The 14,596-nt window shown below is 43.9% G+C and overlaps 2 protein-coding genes across 3 annotated transcripts in view; one reads left to right on the forward strand and one right to left on the reverse strand.

Moving 5' to 3' along the window:
* Positions 1-1,587: 1,587 nt before the first annotated feature.
* Positions 1,588-8,077, reverse strand: LOC105933445 (prostaglandin reductase 3). Its single transcript, XM_012872989.3, has 2 exons — positions 7,293-8,077; positions 1,588-3,647 (listed from the first exon to the last, which is right to left on the reverse strand). Exons 1-2 carry the CDS (start codon positions 7,586-7,588, stop codon positions 2,714-2,716), a joined length of 1,230 nt encoding a protein of 409 aa, XP_012728443.2. The 5' UTR covers positions 7,589-8,077; the 3' UTR covers positions 1,588-2,713.
* LOC105933420 (teashirt homolog 1) overlaps positions 7,015-14,596 on the forward strand; it is a 48,991-nt gene continuing 41,409 nt past the window's right edge. Inside the window, exons 1-2 of one of the 2 annotated variants that reach the window (XM_021321723.2) lie at positions 7,015-7,177; positions 9,919-10,457. In XM_021321723.2, coding sequence (XP_021177398.1) covers positions 10,418-10,457 — 40 coding nt within the window. In that variant the 5' untranslated portion in view covers positions 7,015-7,177; positions 9,919-10,417. Of the gene's footprint in view, positions 7,178-9,257; positions 9,697-9,918; positions 10,458-14,596 lie in introns of those variants that run through there. The other variant, XM_012872953.3, reaches the window with a different exon arrangement.

Raw genomic sequence — 14,596 nt, forward strand, 5'->3', positions numbered from 1 at the left:
TTCTCCCTCAGTTTGAGGGAGAAAATAATGACATTTTCTAGTCCAACTACTGCTTAGCTGGACTAATTTTTCTCTTTTTTTGTTGTTATTACGCGCAGCTTCGGGGGCATGTGAAAGAAAAGATTGATTGTGCGAACGCCGTTTCTGTCAGCCACAAACATGGCAATGAAATGCCGAGCGCACCTGGAGCGGCACTTGCTTCTGACAAGCTCGCACCGACGCGAGGGCCCCCCCGCCCCCCCATTACAAAAACAATGAAGTCCATCATAAAATATTTATTGCGGATAAAGTAGTCGGTAGTGGTAAAGGCAAGTGCATTCCGGCAGCAGGTGTGAAATGATTTCACCGGCGAGGGGTGGAGGGTGGGTGACGTGGAGCAGTAGGTGTGTGCAGCAGAATGAGACAAAACATGAAAATATTTTGGAAAGGTCCAATGTGAAGGCCTCCTGTTCAGGACCTCCTTTCTAAAGCTGCAGGTGAAACCAGATGCTTCCAAACGCTGCATAAAAAGACACGTTTCTCACTGCCTGACATCAGCTTCGGCTGAATCTTTCCTGTTTCAGCTCAGTTCGGATTCGCAAAACAGTTTCTATTTGCTAAAAAAACAAAAAATGCCAGTATAAAAATAGAGATTTAAAAAAATAAATAGTCAGTAGGGATTTCTTTAGCATTTGGCAGAGATCCTTCCACAATCTTCAGTCACAGGTCGCTGGAATCTTAGACATCTTTTCAGCTCAGGACACAAATGTTCTATAGGACTGACTGAGATCAAGGTTTATGAGAGTTAATACGAAATATTGACCTTGCCACTCCCAAGCTGATTTTTAGATGGTTTGGCAGTAAGGTTATAACCTGGCCAGCCAGACTGATAATGTGGAGCACTCTCTGTTCTGCACACTATCAACATGGGACTCCTATCAAATCCGTTCAGGGAAAGGAGGGACATTCAGCAGAGCTTTCCGAGCTGATTGGACGAAGCAACACCTAGTGCCCGCCTACCAAAGGTTGGTTTTAGCCAATCACGGCATCAAATGAAAATGTAAGCAGCAGACCTCATGAGAAACCACAAGGTAATCTAGTCAAGGCACTTCTTGCTGTTGTTCTTTCAAATATGAAATTGTGGATTCTTACAAAACAGACGTGATAGCAGCAGCTACGCATGTGTCCTCCTGCGCTGCCATGTTTATGTTGGTTCGGCTGTGGGCTCGGCAGCTCTTGCTTTCGTCACAGCTGTACGTCCCGCCTTAAACCACAATACTGCAACGTGATTGGCCCGAACCGTCTTCGGTTCTGTCACAAACGGTTGAAGCGGTACAAGATGAAGTCTCGTGGGTTTGCGAAAGCACAAACACCACTAGAATTCAGCTTGCAGGCAAGGTTACTGTATGGTTAGGCTCCTACTCCCATTTGTGCCTAAGCATTAACTTCCTGGCTGATGCACTGAGATGCTGCTGCTAACCCCTAACCCTCTTTCTACAGCATGTCATCTATTTTTTTGAAGTGCACCAATCCCACCTGGAGCACGACACCCACACAACATAATGCAGCCAGCCCCGTACTTCCCAGATGAGATGATGTCCGGCTTCCCCCATTTTCATATACTTCATTTGTAGCTTCAGCAGACCACAGCACATCTCTCCAAAATGAAGCTCTTTGTCCTTCAGTATAATTTGTAAACTTTAAGCAGCCTTCTCATTCTTAAAAAACTGTTTCTTCTTTACCAAGTGCGGTTTTACTGCATGTTGGGATAGGACTCTGTTATTGGCTTCAGTCAGCATCTTCTCAAGGTCCTTTCCTTTTATTTTGGGGTTAATGCGCACATCTCGAGTCAAAACACATTCATCTCTGGGACACAGAACCGCTCCCCTCTCTGGAGAGTTAGATGACAATCCCATGGTTTAACTTCTATAGAGGTCTCATGGAGACCTGCAAAACTCTTCCTGGAAGCATAGCTGACTTCTTTAGATTTTTCTTAATCACACTGAATCGCATCTTTCCTAAACTGCCCTGAGTCATGGTTTTCTTAGTGTATGCAAACTTCAGAATTTCAAGAAGATGAATAAAAATGATTCTGGCATTTTGGTCCATCTAACAGACCTAAAAAGGTCTGACTCAATGTCAAAGAATAAAAGAACAGCTGTGTGTATTCTTACAAAGTGTATATAAATATCTGGTTTCAACTGTAAGCCAAAGGTTATTACAGAATATATTTACTTCAGATAACTCTACTTGTAAATGACATAGTAAAGATAATACCTCTTATAAAACGTGGGGGAGCCTTTTCTATGTTATGTTGGACCGGACATCGCGTCTACTCTAACTAGAGGGTTTACATAGATGTGATCAAAGCAGCATATTACTGTCCTCTGCACTATTACATAATTTTATGAACTGAATAGTCTTTGTTTTTAAGACTTCCATATATTTTTTTCTTAGATTGTTACATTGTGTACGTCTTGTGTGCCATTTAAAAAACAAAACAATATATATAAAAAAAAGTGTTACCTGAAATTAACTCATACATAAAAATACAGGAATATAGATTAAACTGTTCAAATCTTATTAACAGAAGCAAAATACTTTTTTCAATATTTAGTGCAAGTTTAGCAATCATTCTTTATTGAGCTTTACTAAAGATCTTGTGAAAATAGAATCTAAACTCTAAGGCCACTCAAAGTTTGATTTGATTTTAGTGCATCGTTAATCAAGTAAATCACAGCTTGCTATCGCCAACAATCGGAGGTGCCACCTCTACAACGACCTTGCCCAGGTTTCTCCCAGCGTACATGTAGTCCACTGCCCTGAAAACCGACTCCAGACCCACAAATCTTCCCTCCTCCGCCATATCCCCACAATCCACCTCACACACCAGCTCCCCTTTGGCAAACATCTGCATCATGCTGCTCAGGGCCTCCTTGTAGTCCCCGACGAAGTGGGGCAAGAAGAAACCCCGGACGCTGGCCGACTTCTGGAGCAGCTTGACCGGCAGCGTCCCTCCTTTGAAGGGAGCGATGCCCGACGCCGTCTGGTAGCCCGAGATGAAGCCGATCACTATCAGCCTGCCCTTATTGGCCAGGCTGTTCACGGCGAGCTCCAGGACGCTGCCTCCCACCGACTCGTACACCACGTCTATGCCCAGCGGGTACTCCTTCCTCAGCGTCTTGGCGAGATCTTCGGCGGTGTAGTTGATGGGCCTGTCGCAGCTGATGGATTTGAGGAAGCCGGCTTTCTCGTCGGACGAACACGTGCCGACGACGTGGCAGCCGGCCCGCTTGGCGAACTGCACGGCGAACTGTCCCGTTCCCCCGGCAGCCGCTGTGACCAGGACGGTCTCGCCCTTAGCCAGGTCGCCCAGGCGCCGCAGGGCGATGTAGGCCGTGGCGCCGCTCACCAGCAGGGTGAGGAACTCGGGCCTCACCGAGGGAACGGGCACGCTCTCTTTGGCAGGCACCACCGTGTACTCGGCGAATGCGCCGCCGCTGCCGAAGTAAGCCACCGTGTCGCCGACGGCGTAGCGAGAGCTGGCGCTGAGGCCGAGGCCCACGACCTCGCCGATTCCCTCAAAGCCGGCGTCGAAGGGGGGCTTCACCGAGGGGTCATATCGGCCTGCGGAGTAGTTGATATCAGAGGCGTTGATTCCCACAAAGCTGGAACACAGAGACACAAAGGTTTATTGCTTCAAAGGTGAGCGGGAAAAAAGACAGCTGTAACACGATGTGGCGGACACAAAACCCAGCGTTAGATGCCTCGCGATGTCATAAGTGTAGGCGGATATTTTCTGAAATCCTGCGGGAAGGTCAAGGTTCAAGTCCCCCAGTCGTGCTCGGGTTTGTTTCGGCAATGCTTCGCCACTTTTGCCCAGAAAAGAGCACCAACAGGACGAGGCTTGTAGCACAAAACAAATTAAATGATGTCATAATTCATTGTCTTCAGAGAAACCCACCACAAAACTGAAACTGCACTGTTTTTTTTTTTTTTTATTATTTATTTTTTATTAAATCATAAGACAGTCGCTTCTTGCCTCAACACGAGAAGGCGGCCGTTTTCATCTTTTTTTGTACCAACGCTGGGAACAAATCTGGGAGAAAAGGAATGTATAAATAAATCATTTACTGTCTTTTAGAGCGGCGGCGCATGCTGGGCCTCATTACTGTGCATGTCACACGTGTACTTTGAGCTTGTAGATAATGCTCCTGTGGTTTATAGATGGGTAAAGATGATATAACAAAATGCCTTGATTTGACTGCCTTTTTACATCTGTTGGATCGGCTGCCTCACAGAGACATGGTGTGGTTTTAGCAAAGAGGTACAATTATTTGGATTTATACAGCTGGGAAATATTGAAGCTTTCATGTTTGCATTGATATAAATACAGAGATTATTGTGGCAATGAAGCCCGAATCTGTCCAACCTGCAGCGTTTGAAATTGTGTGGAAACTCATTGCCATTCGCCAAGATAATGTTTTAAAAATCTTTTTTTTTTGTGAAGAAAATAGCACTGATATAGAGGTTTGCTAAAGATTGTGTTTAGGCATCAAGGCACACCGAGGTTACAAAAATGTTTTGTTTATGTGTAAATATTACGTCCGAGGCAGTAATGGAGTGAACACGAAAGGAATACAGGGCTGCCCCTCCCCCACCTACTGCTAAAAGAGAAAAAAACATGGGCTGTCATGGTGTGGAAACTAAAGCAGAACAGTAAAAGAAGAAGAATTAGAAGAAGAAGAAATCTTTATTTGTCATTGCAGTTATACACTCCAATGAAATTAGTCTTCTGCATTTAACTCATCCCTTAGGGAGCAGTGGGCAGCTATCACAGCACCCGTGGAGCAATCTGGGGTTATGGTCTTGCTCAGGGACCCACAGTGGCAGTCTGCGGGGATCGAACCGGGAACTCGCAACCTTCTCAGAGTGCAAGCGTGCTGCTCTAACCACGATGCCGCCCCTCTATGGGATCATTTAATGTACATTTTCAGTGCAATATTTTGTGGTAATACAGTGAAGCTGCATGGTAGTCAAGGTTATGATATTGACAGAATGCCGTGCCCAAATGTGTGGAACAACCAAAGCTTATAGTTTAGGTACAATTCACACTTTAAACCGAGAGTTTGTATGTTTTAAAGCGAAATTAATAATCATGACAGACAGTAAGCACAACATGTTCATCAGAAAAGAACAGGGTATATTGTGAAGACTAGATAAAATAAAATCACACGTATCCTTTCAGGGACTATTTCAATAAATATGAGTCTAACATTCATCATATATTTGAGGGCAAAATCAACAACTAAAGCGCACAGATGTGCCGATCAGGTTTCTGTCGGGCCAATACCAGTTTCTGATTTCATTTTAAGGCATGAGCAGCCGGATTCAGATTTTAATTTAATTGTTTTTTAAGACTATAAAGGCATGAAAGAGAAAAAAAAATGTGCTGCATGGTATCCGATAGCGGTAGTTTGATTTAAATTCAACAAAAACAAGGATACTAGATTATTCTAACATATGCATTAAAACATGTCTCCATCCTTTAACTGATTTTTGTCCTTATATGTTTGTTGTATTTTTAAAGGAAATGCTGGTGGCTGATCTGTTAGATGGCCAGGCATGAGCTAAATGCTTAGTTTTGATGTATTTAATGAAATATGATCAGCAGTTATCATATTTATTGCTTAGATGTCTTAAAGGACTCGTCCTTTCCATTCACAGAACTTAAAAGGAGAAGAAAAAGAGGTATAGTTTGTTGGAAATATGGAAAAATGTTTTCATTTCATTTCATTCATATTTCATGTTGTAGGGCTTTTTTCAAAGCCCTACAACACACTCTATCACCCTCTCTTTTGTGGACATCTTTTAGATTCGTATTACATCTAAATGTTTGTTGAGATCACATTTGCTTCTAACAAACACTCATGGTTTGTTGCAGATTAAAAAGATTTTGCTGCACTAATTTCAATACTTAATTTTAAATTAGAATTAGCACTACTCTCTTTCAGATTTAACTCATTCTTCAACTGCAGTCAGATGCTCGCTATTAAAACAATTACGCCTCTCCCGTTAAAATTAACCACCTGCTTCAAATTTCATACCCCCTCCGAAAACACATAATAGTTAACCTTTAAATAACATACACACAACTATTTTCCACAATATGTTCCAGCTCCCAGAGCTGATTCAGACGAACAAACGGTCAGAGGTCTCAATTTGAAAGCAAGAGATCTGCTACTTTACAAGCAGAGATGCACTAATCAACCTGCTGAAGACTGGAATCAGCCTATTGTCCCTTGCGATAAGCAAAAACTCCTATTTATTTAATGATTTGAAACCTGGAACTCCCCTCATCTTTAGTCCGTAAATGCGTCAACTGAGAGAATTTGAGGATTTAAAGCATCTGAATAAGACTCTGATGCACAGATTTAGATAATCTGTTGGATTAGAAACGACTATCACCATCAAGTGAACAGCAACAATGTTTTTCTCTATAATCTCTAGAATAAAATTATACAGTTCAACATAATAAAAGAAGAAATGAACCTAAAAAAAGAGAAGCAGGAAAAGCCTGATCAGTGGATCTCTGCTTACAAGTTAATAAGGTTCTGATGTAGAACATTTTACATTCATTTACGTTCAGCCTAATGGGGAAGCAAAGTATTTTATAGGGAGTAAATGGAACAATAAACATTAAGAACCCCATCAGGTCGTCCGCACTGTCAGCAGTTGGGTGGTAAATCAAAAGCAGAGGAAAATATGGTATTAAAGTATGTTTTTAGTCCTGTTTCAAAGCCAATAAACGCTCAGTGTAATGCAACTTGTGCTTTTAGAGGCCATCGGTGCTAGGCTGAGAGAAAGCATGTGGCTGATTCCACCTAAACGCGCTGCTGCTTTGAATGAGCGACGTGATGCTGCAGCTCCAGCGCCACGCAACGCCGCATCTCCTTCTCCACCATCTCCTGATGCCAGTCTGAGCCCCCCACCGACTTTCTGTGCGTGCAGGTTGGTGACGTAGGGAGACAGGAGGACAGAGAGAGGGAGTGAGAGAGGACAGGGAGAGGGAGATGGATTGACAGACAAATGCACGGAGGGCGGAACTTGGAGTAACTGTGTGGGGGGTTTTATTTTTATTTTTTGCCATCTCGTGATAATGATAGTGCTGACGATGGTCGCGGTCGCCGGATTTGAGGTAAGCGGAGAGCTTTCTGTAACTTCCCTAACAATGCATTGATAGATCGACGCCAGGTCGGTCACCCCCCCTCCTCCACCCACCACCCCACCGGCCAGCAGCAACAACTACTCACCGATTCCTGACGAGGAGCTCTGCGTCTCCGGGCGTCGGAACGGCGACGGTGCGCACGGAGACGGCCTCTCTGAAATCCTGACTGAGCTTGGTGACGACCAGCTTCTTCATGCTGCTCGGTATAGCGGAGCCTTTGAAATCCATGAAGTGCGCCGCGTAGGACGTGTCGATGATGAAGCGCCTCGGAACCGCCGAGCGAACTCCCGAACGCGCGTCGGTGACTCCGGCGCAGCCCCGGCCGATAAGCGACGCCGCGGCTCTCCTCCCCAGCAGCAGCAGCGACGGCGGGCTGGTCATGGCTCTCAATTGTGGCAAAGTTCACGGAGCAAACTTGCAGCAATGAGCCCTGCTGCCGTTAGCCTGCGCTACAGGCTTTCCCCCCCCCTCCCTCCTTTGCGCATTGCACGGCGGGCAGATCGGATCAGGCCAGGCTGAACGCGTTTTAGCGAGTAAAAAAAAAAAAAAAATGAATAAAAATAAATCAGCCCGCTTTGTAACGCGGTATCTTCGGGCAAAACTGCACACTGGATGTGTATGTGTGTCTGTTTTTTTTTTTTTTTTTTTAAGGATTAAAAAGCAGCACCGCCGCAGCTCAGTGGGGAAGAGGCACAACAGCAGCGCCCCTGACTTGTCGTCGGAGTCCCTCCCCTTTCCCGGACACAGCATTCACTTCCTAGTACAGGCGAAGGTGAAGCGAATCAATCCGCACACATCCAAGCGTTTCCCTCCCAAAGCACCGTCTTCCTTCTCTGGAAAACACCACAGATTGATTCAAAATGTAAAAAAAAAAAAAACATTACTGACACGCTCCCCTTTACCTTGGCTGTTCCTCAGTCTGTGCGTGTGCGTGCGTGCGCGCGCGTGTGGGTGTGTACACCTGTAACCAGATCTCTCTCGCTGGTGATATGTGGAATTTGCCTGTTTTCATTTCGTTATCATCTGATCTTTATTTTTTCAGGAAGTGTCTTTTTTTTTGTACTGTCATGTAAGAACGCTCCCAGAAAGTTTTGGAAAGGGTAGCGAGATGGGGGCGGGACGGGTGTAATGCAAAAGCAAAAGCAATAATGGTATTTCAGCGTTTTTATCAGGTATGTTGCTATGGCAAAATAAAAAAAAAATAAAAAACTGAAAACTTTCTTCACATTTTCAAGTCCCTTTATACCACTAAAAAAGCTAGTTTGATATGTTTGCACGTGTTTTTATCTCCTTTTTTTTTTTGGCCCCTGCAAAATCTAGTCTTGAGGATGTTGAAACGGTTTCCCTCAGAAGATTTCACCTACGTCCTTGGTCTTTGTGTCATTTAAAAGGGAAATTTAACGCTTCTAAGCGCTTTCAGAAGACACAACGCTGTTTTGAAAATCTGGCTGTCATCAGAGAGTTTTGCAAGAATGTGGACCTGGGTCAGAGCCCCTCCTTCGGCCACTGCACACAACCAAACATGCAACCTCTCCCATAAGTCAAAAGGCAAGATAAACATCAACAAAATGTGTGTGTATATATATATATATATATATATATATATATATATATATATATATATATATATATATATATATATATATATATATAGTGCTTTTGGGATTTAGAGGGGCCACCTCAAAATTATCAAGGTCCACCCCCATCCAACTGCCCCTTTAACAAAACCTCCCAGAGACACCCCTGCAAACCCGTAAGGCTTCATGGTCCTAAAATGTCCTGGGAGGGTACCTGCAGGACTTAGAAAAAAGAAGGAGAAATAAAACGCCTAAAAATACAAATACTTTTATTGAATAAAACTCTTCTGGTGTTTTTTGGGGGGGTGGCTCCCGATTCTGGCTGCCCCTTTTCAAAACTTTCTGGATGCGCCCCTTCACGGTGTCAGGTTGAGTTCCGAAAGGATCTCCGTTTTTCTCCAAAAAGGAGATTTGGGATTCTTAAATCAAGTAGGGGGCAGAGAGAGAGAGAGATACAGAGAGGGAGGGAGGGAGAGAGAGAGAGAGAGAAAACAAGACAATTAAAAAGATTGACAGGTAGGCTCCTCTGTCAGGGGTGACGCTTGCGGAGAGGGGAGGAGTAAAAACTGTAGCAGGAAAAGCCACTCGATGCGTCTGTCTATCAGTTGAGACTGTCTGAAACAGCTTCCAGATCCACCGCGTTTCCCCCATTTTTTCCCACCTCCTCTCCTTTCGGGAGAGCAACCTCGGATCAGTCCCCTGGAGTTTCTTCTTCTTTTCAAAGACGCAAACCGTCTTCGCTCATGTCGATGTGATCTGATCAGATCTGATCCGGGTGTTTTCTTTTATATTTTTGGCCGAAGCTCGGATGCGCCTCTCCACCGCATGAAGCGGAGATCCTTAAAATAAAGGAAAACCACACCGACTCTGTCCGAGATGAGGCGTTGAAATTATTCGCACCACTCTTAAAACGTAAGTAACAGAGAAAGAGTGCTTGTCTCAGTTGTATTGTTCCAGTGTTTTGTTTTGTTGGGTTTTTTTTTCTCCAAATGGGAGAGGAGGGGAGGGAAGGGGAAAGTCTCCGCCGGACTGGTGAGGCTGGATCCGGGCTGAGGTGGTGTGCTGGGCACGGGGTTGAAATTAACCCATCTAACGCCTTGTTCTCTGTCTGTTTTCTTTCTTCCTTTCTTTCAGGTGTCTGGATAAAGACAAGGAGGAAGCAGGAGGAGGTGTGGAGACCGCTTACTCACATCGGACCTTATTTGTTTGGTGAAATCACCTTTTTTGATATATAGTTTTGACGTGCGTAAAAGACGCAGCAAACTATCTCCCCCCCTTCAACCAGGACTATATAATTATAGGGGATTTTTTTTTCTCACAAAAAGGAGTGAACTGAAAACTTACTTTTGGTGCTTTATTTTTATTATTAATACTATAATTATTTATTTTTTTGTCTGCCGATGAGAGTAATGAAGGAAGATGATATTTGATGGACACGGAGGTTTCGGGAGCTGGCCGAACCCTCAATTTCGCTGAAGCCGACCCAGCCATCATCACATCAAAGAGAAAAAGAAGCCTGACGCTTTATTAGGCTCAGAACGGGATGGTTCCTCAGATCTGATCAGACTTTGACTCGTTATTTTTATTTTTAATTATTCCTGCATGAGAAGCTCCGTGGAAGGTGACGGTCACTATGCCGAGGAGAAAGCAGCAAGAGCCGCGGCGATCAGCAGGTACAGCCCGCTCTTTCCCTTCCAAACCTTTCCTTTTTATCAACCTTGTCACATTTCATTTTTGTTGCCACTTATTTGTTTATTTTTACACTTGCAATCACCCCGTGTTGTGTTAACTCACCCGTGACGCATATTCGTTTGGAGAAAGTGCCCAAATTGCGCAAAAGACGCACGGTTCCGGCACTTTCCTCCTGGAAACTTCTGTTAAGAATAATGAGATAAACTCAATGGTATGTTGTGGGGGGGATAAAAGCCGGAGACTTTAGAGGCTTGAGAGTGAGTAATGATGAATAATTGACACAAAGAGTCGGTTTTTCCCTCTTTCTTTCTGTTTTATTAGAGGATTGCCATCCTTCATTTGATATGTGATTGATCGCCTGTCATGTGGCACTCTTTGATCTGTTCATCCGCGATAAACATCAATACATCCCATGAAGGCAGCAGCTTTAGCCAATCAGACACACGCAACCCCTCCTGTTTAATGATATATATATATATATATATATATATATATATATATATATATATATATATATATATATATATATATATATATATATATATATATATATATATATATGAAATTTCTTTCTGTTATTTTTTTACGTGTTTTAGTTGTTTTTAACCAGAATCAGAAAGGCTCAAACAATCATACAAAGTTGGGAATTAAATTTTATTTGATGTACATGGAAGATTGGATATTTAAAAAAAATCCTAAGAACAATAATAACCGTTTGCCAGAAGAAAATATTTAATCAGTCGCTCAGTTTGAATCAACATTTGTGAAGTGGGAAAATATTAATTCGAAAGGGGGAAAAAAAATGGAAAAACCTCAATTTGGAAAGAATGATTATAACTACAGAATTTGATGCACCAATCAGAACACTACGTTAGACAAATCAGTTTGAAGTTAGCCCATCTGTACATAAAATGACTTTAATGCAAATGACTGTCTGTTGTGCATGCGGTTCTGCATTTCGATGGCCACAGGTAGGAAAGCTCTCCTGTGGCGTTCTGTTGCTTCTTGGTGGAATCATTCTTTTTCTGAACGAGCCCCCGTGATTGGCCAGCACGTTGTACCATATAATGTATGCTGGATCAACCCAAAACATTCCTTTTTTTAACGGGACAAATGAGAGTGTCCAGTTCTCTCTTCTGGATTCATCCCACACTCCATACTACAGCAGATCCAGTGTCCAGATCTGTATCCATACACTGTGATCTTTGCAAAGTGTCCAGCTGATAGAACCAGTTATTGGCAGAGGACCCGCAAGGTTGACTTGTACTGGTTTGGATTTGGATCTGAACCCTTCCCACCACCGCCGCCCCCTTTTTCTTTCTCCCCTGCAGCCTTTAAACAAATGTAAATGAGTGACATGGGCTTTTCTACCTCTGTGCTAATGAGGCTGAGCCTTTGAAGTTAGGCATTAACAACTGCAGTGAACAAAAGACAGTTACAGAATTTTAAAGAGATTTTCTTTTTTTTTTTTTTTTTTTAAATATGAGGTGCAGAGCGGGTCGAACGTGTGGCCCAGCCGCCGAGGACTTTGAACTCAGCGGGTTTTATCATTGTGATGATGGTGAGGAGGAGGAGGAGAAGGAGGATGAGAGGGACTGTGAGATAGAGACGATTCCACCGGTGCTCACTGCCGTCTCCTTTTTGCCTGTCTAACTGAACAACCTTGCTGGGATTGCTGGCCCACACTGAGAAGCAGGGATTCGGATTTCCACGCCGAGGTCTGCTGTACTTTTCCATGCGTGTTTTAAGGGAATTTGTGCCATTGTTTTGCAGCGGAAAAAAAAAAAAATCTCCGAGCGCTACACTCGTTATGTAGATGGACGCATGAAAGACGTGACATCGCTGTGACCCCCGGCCCTTCTCTTCCTCCTACCAAAACGCACACGTAAACACCATCGATCCATCCCCCCCCTCCATCCACTGAGAGCTGCAAACATCACGGCTCCTGATGGTCAATCAGAGCTTGGCAAATGGGATCTTTTCCATTCTCCCATGAAAACGAGGGCCGGTCCAGATAAGGCCCTCCACTCCAGGCTCCCACTTGAACATTACTCACACACACACACACACACACACACACACACACACACCAGGCTAGCCTGATGCTCCACTGGGAGCTGCCGCTGACCTGTAGCTTCCTCTTTGTATGCTGCTGCTCAGACTGCTTTTGGTGGCAAAAAGCAGACATCACATGATTTTAAAAAAATGGGACTACTGTAGAGGTTCCGGGCGGATTTCTTTTCATTTCGCACACACTTCAATGAAATTATGTTGGTACGAAAATAGAGAGACGACTTCCGTTTTGACAGCTACTGCAGATTTCAGAGTTTTACTATAAGCTGCTAAAATGTTTATGAGTAAATACATTTATTATAGGATGCATCTTTTCTTTTTTGTTTTTTTTCCACTATAATTTAAGGTATTTTTTATTTGTATATTTCTAGAAAAGAAATACACATCTTAATCCATCAATTTATTACAGACAATAATTCAGCATTCCTTTTTATTCCATTTTTTTTTTAGAAAAGTTTTTGAAGCCCTTGGGGTTCCTGTGCTAATTACTATAGTTTTTAAAAAAAAGGCAAAACGACTGAAACAAAAACTCCCCCAGAATAAAACAAAATGGAAAATCTGGATGGAAATCCGCCTTTCGTTGCAAGGCAAAACTGGATGTAGTTGTGTTTTGTTTTTTTTTCCGAACGCGTTTCCGTGCTTTTGCATCCCACCGGAGCCCAGAAGTGTCCTCCTGTGTGACACCTGAAGTCGTTCCTTTTAGGCGAATGCTTTCGAGGTGCAGAAGACGAGAGCGAGTTGAGGACAGAAAAAAGGAGTGTCTCTGCCTCTCATCCAAGGCGGGCTCAGAACGGCGTACAGATCATATAGTCACTCCTTCTTCTTTGAAACACTGTGGTTAATTATAAGATAGACAGTGTGTGTGTGTGTGTGTGTGTGTGTGTGTGTGTGTGTGTGTTAAGCTTGCAAAGAGTGGATAAGGGGTGCTCATGGTGCCCGCTGAGACGGCGTTGGGGGGGTGGTGGATGTAAGGTTGCTTCCTGTTGGCTTCATTAGAGAGAGCCCTAATTATCTGCAGGGCTGATGGATTTGTGACAGGCCCTAACGATTAATGCTGACAAATTCAGTAAGGTGTCAAGTCCGCAGCTGCCTTGATGTAATCAAGTTGATATTATACAGTCCCCATAGCCCCTAGTGCAGCACCAACTCAATTTACCCGCGCAGGTGACAAATGGACTTTGCTACCTGACTAATCACGTCAGGAGACAATGCCAGTTAATGACCTCTGTGTGCCCGTCCCCCAACCCCCCCCCCCCCCCCCCCCTGCTCCCACCACGCTCATAAGGTCGTAATAAGAGAGCCCGGACCTGCTCCGACATGTCCCGACCTTTTCCCCTTTTAGTTTTCATCCCCGACCGCGTTCAGGTCCGATTTTTTTATTTATTTTTTTAACAACACGGCGATTTCACTAAATTCTTGTAACACTTTTTCAGCCGCTGCCAGAGCGTTATTAATGTTATTGTTCTTATTATTTATTGATGGCGCAGCTCGGGCCTGCCGCAGCCACTTGATAAATCAGAGCTGAGGCGATCTTTGGAATCGTTTTCAAGTTCTCGACGTCCTGTTGGGAGTTTTGTTTTTTACATTTTTCGCATGTGTTGCTTGTAAATCAGAACGGTTTCCATGTAGTTCAGCTGAACACACAAACCTCCCTCCCTCCCTCCAGCCAGCCAGCCAGCCAGCTCGCTGAAGGCCTCCGGTTTATTCCGAGCTGGAGAATCGCAGTGCCCAGGGATTAATGATTTTGCATGTTGGGGGCAGATCAGATTACACAGCGACCTTTGTGCTCCCGGTCAACGACGCTGTTATTTGATAGACCTCCCTCTAAATAATAACCAGGTAGAGATTTATGCCCCCCTCCCAACCCCCCACATACCTCCCCTCTAGATTATCCTCTCTAAATAAGTTTTTTTTTTTGTCTACCAAATGTGTATAAGCTGGTACTTCCCTACTTGCCATAACCGTCTGAAACGGAATCGGAGAGTCTTGGACTTGAGAAGCTGGGGCAACTCACAATTTCAAAGGCTTCACAGTGTCTGAGTCAACT

Source organism: Fundulus heteroclitus, chromosome 3, assembly GCF_011125445.2.
Source record: "Fundulus heteroclitus isolate FHET01 chromosome 3, MU-UCD_Fhet_4.1, whole genome shotgun sequence".
NCBI classification, from domain to species: domain Eukaryota; kingdom Metazoa; phylum Chordata; class Actinopteri; order Cyprinodontiformes; family Fundulidae; genus Fundulus; species Fundulus heteroclitus.

Bases quoted from the DNA above. Each gene is read 5' to 3' on its own strand.
- LOC105933445 (XM_012872989.3), bottom strand. From the start codon at position 7,588: ATGACCAGCCCGCCGTCGCTGCTGCTGCTGGGGAGGAGAGCCGCGGCG. The intron at 3,648-7,292 runs GTGAGTAGTTGT...TCTGTGTTCCAG, and splicing joins GAGCTCCTCGTCAGGAATCG to CTTTGTGGGAATCAACGCCT.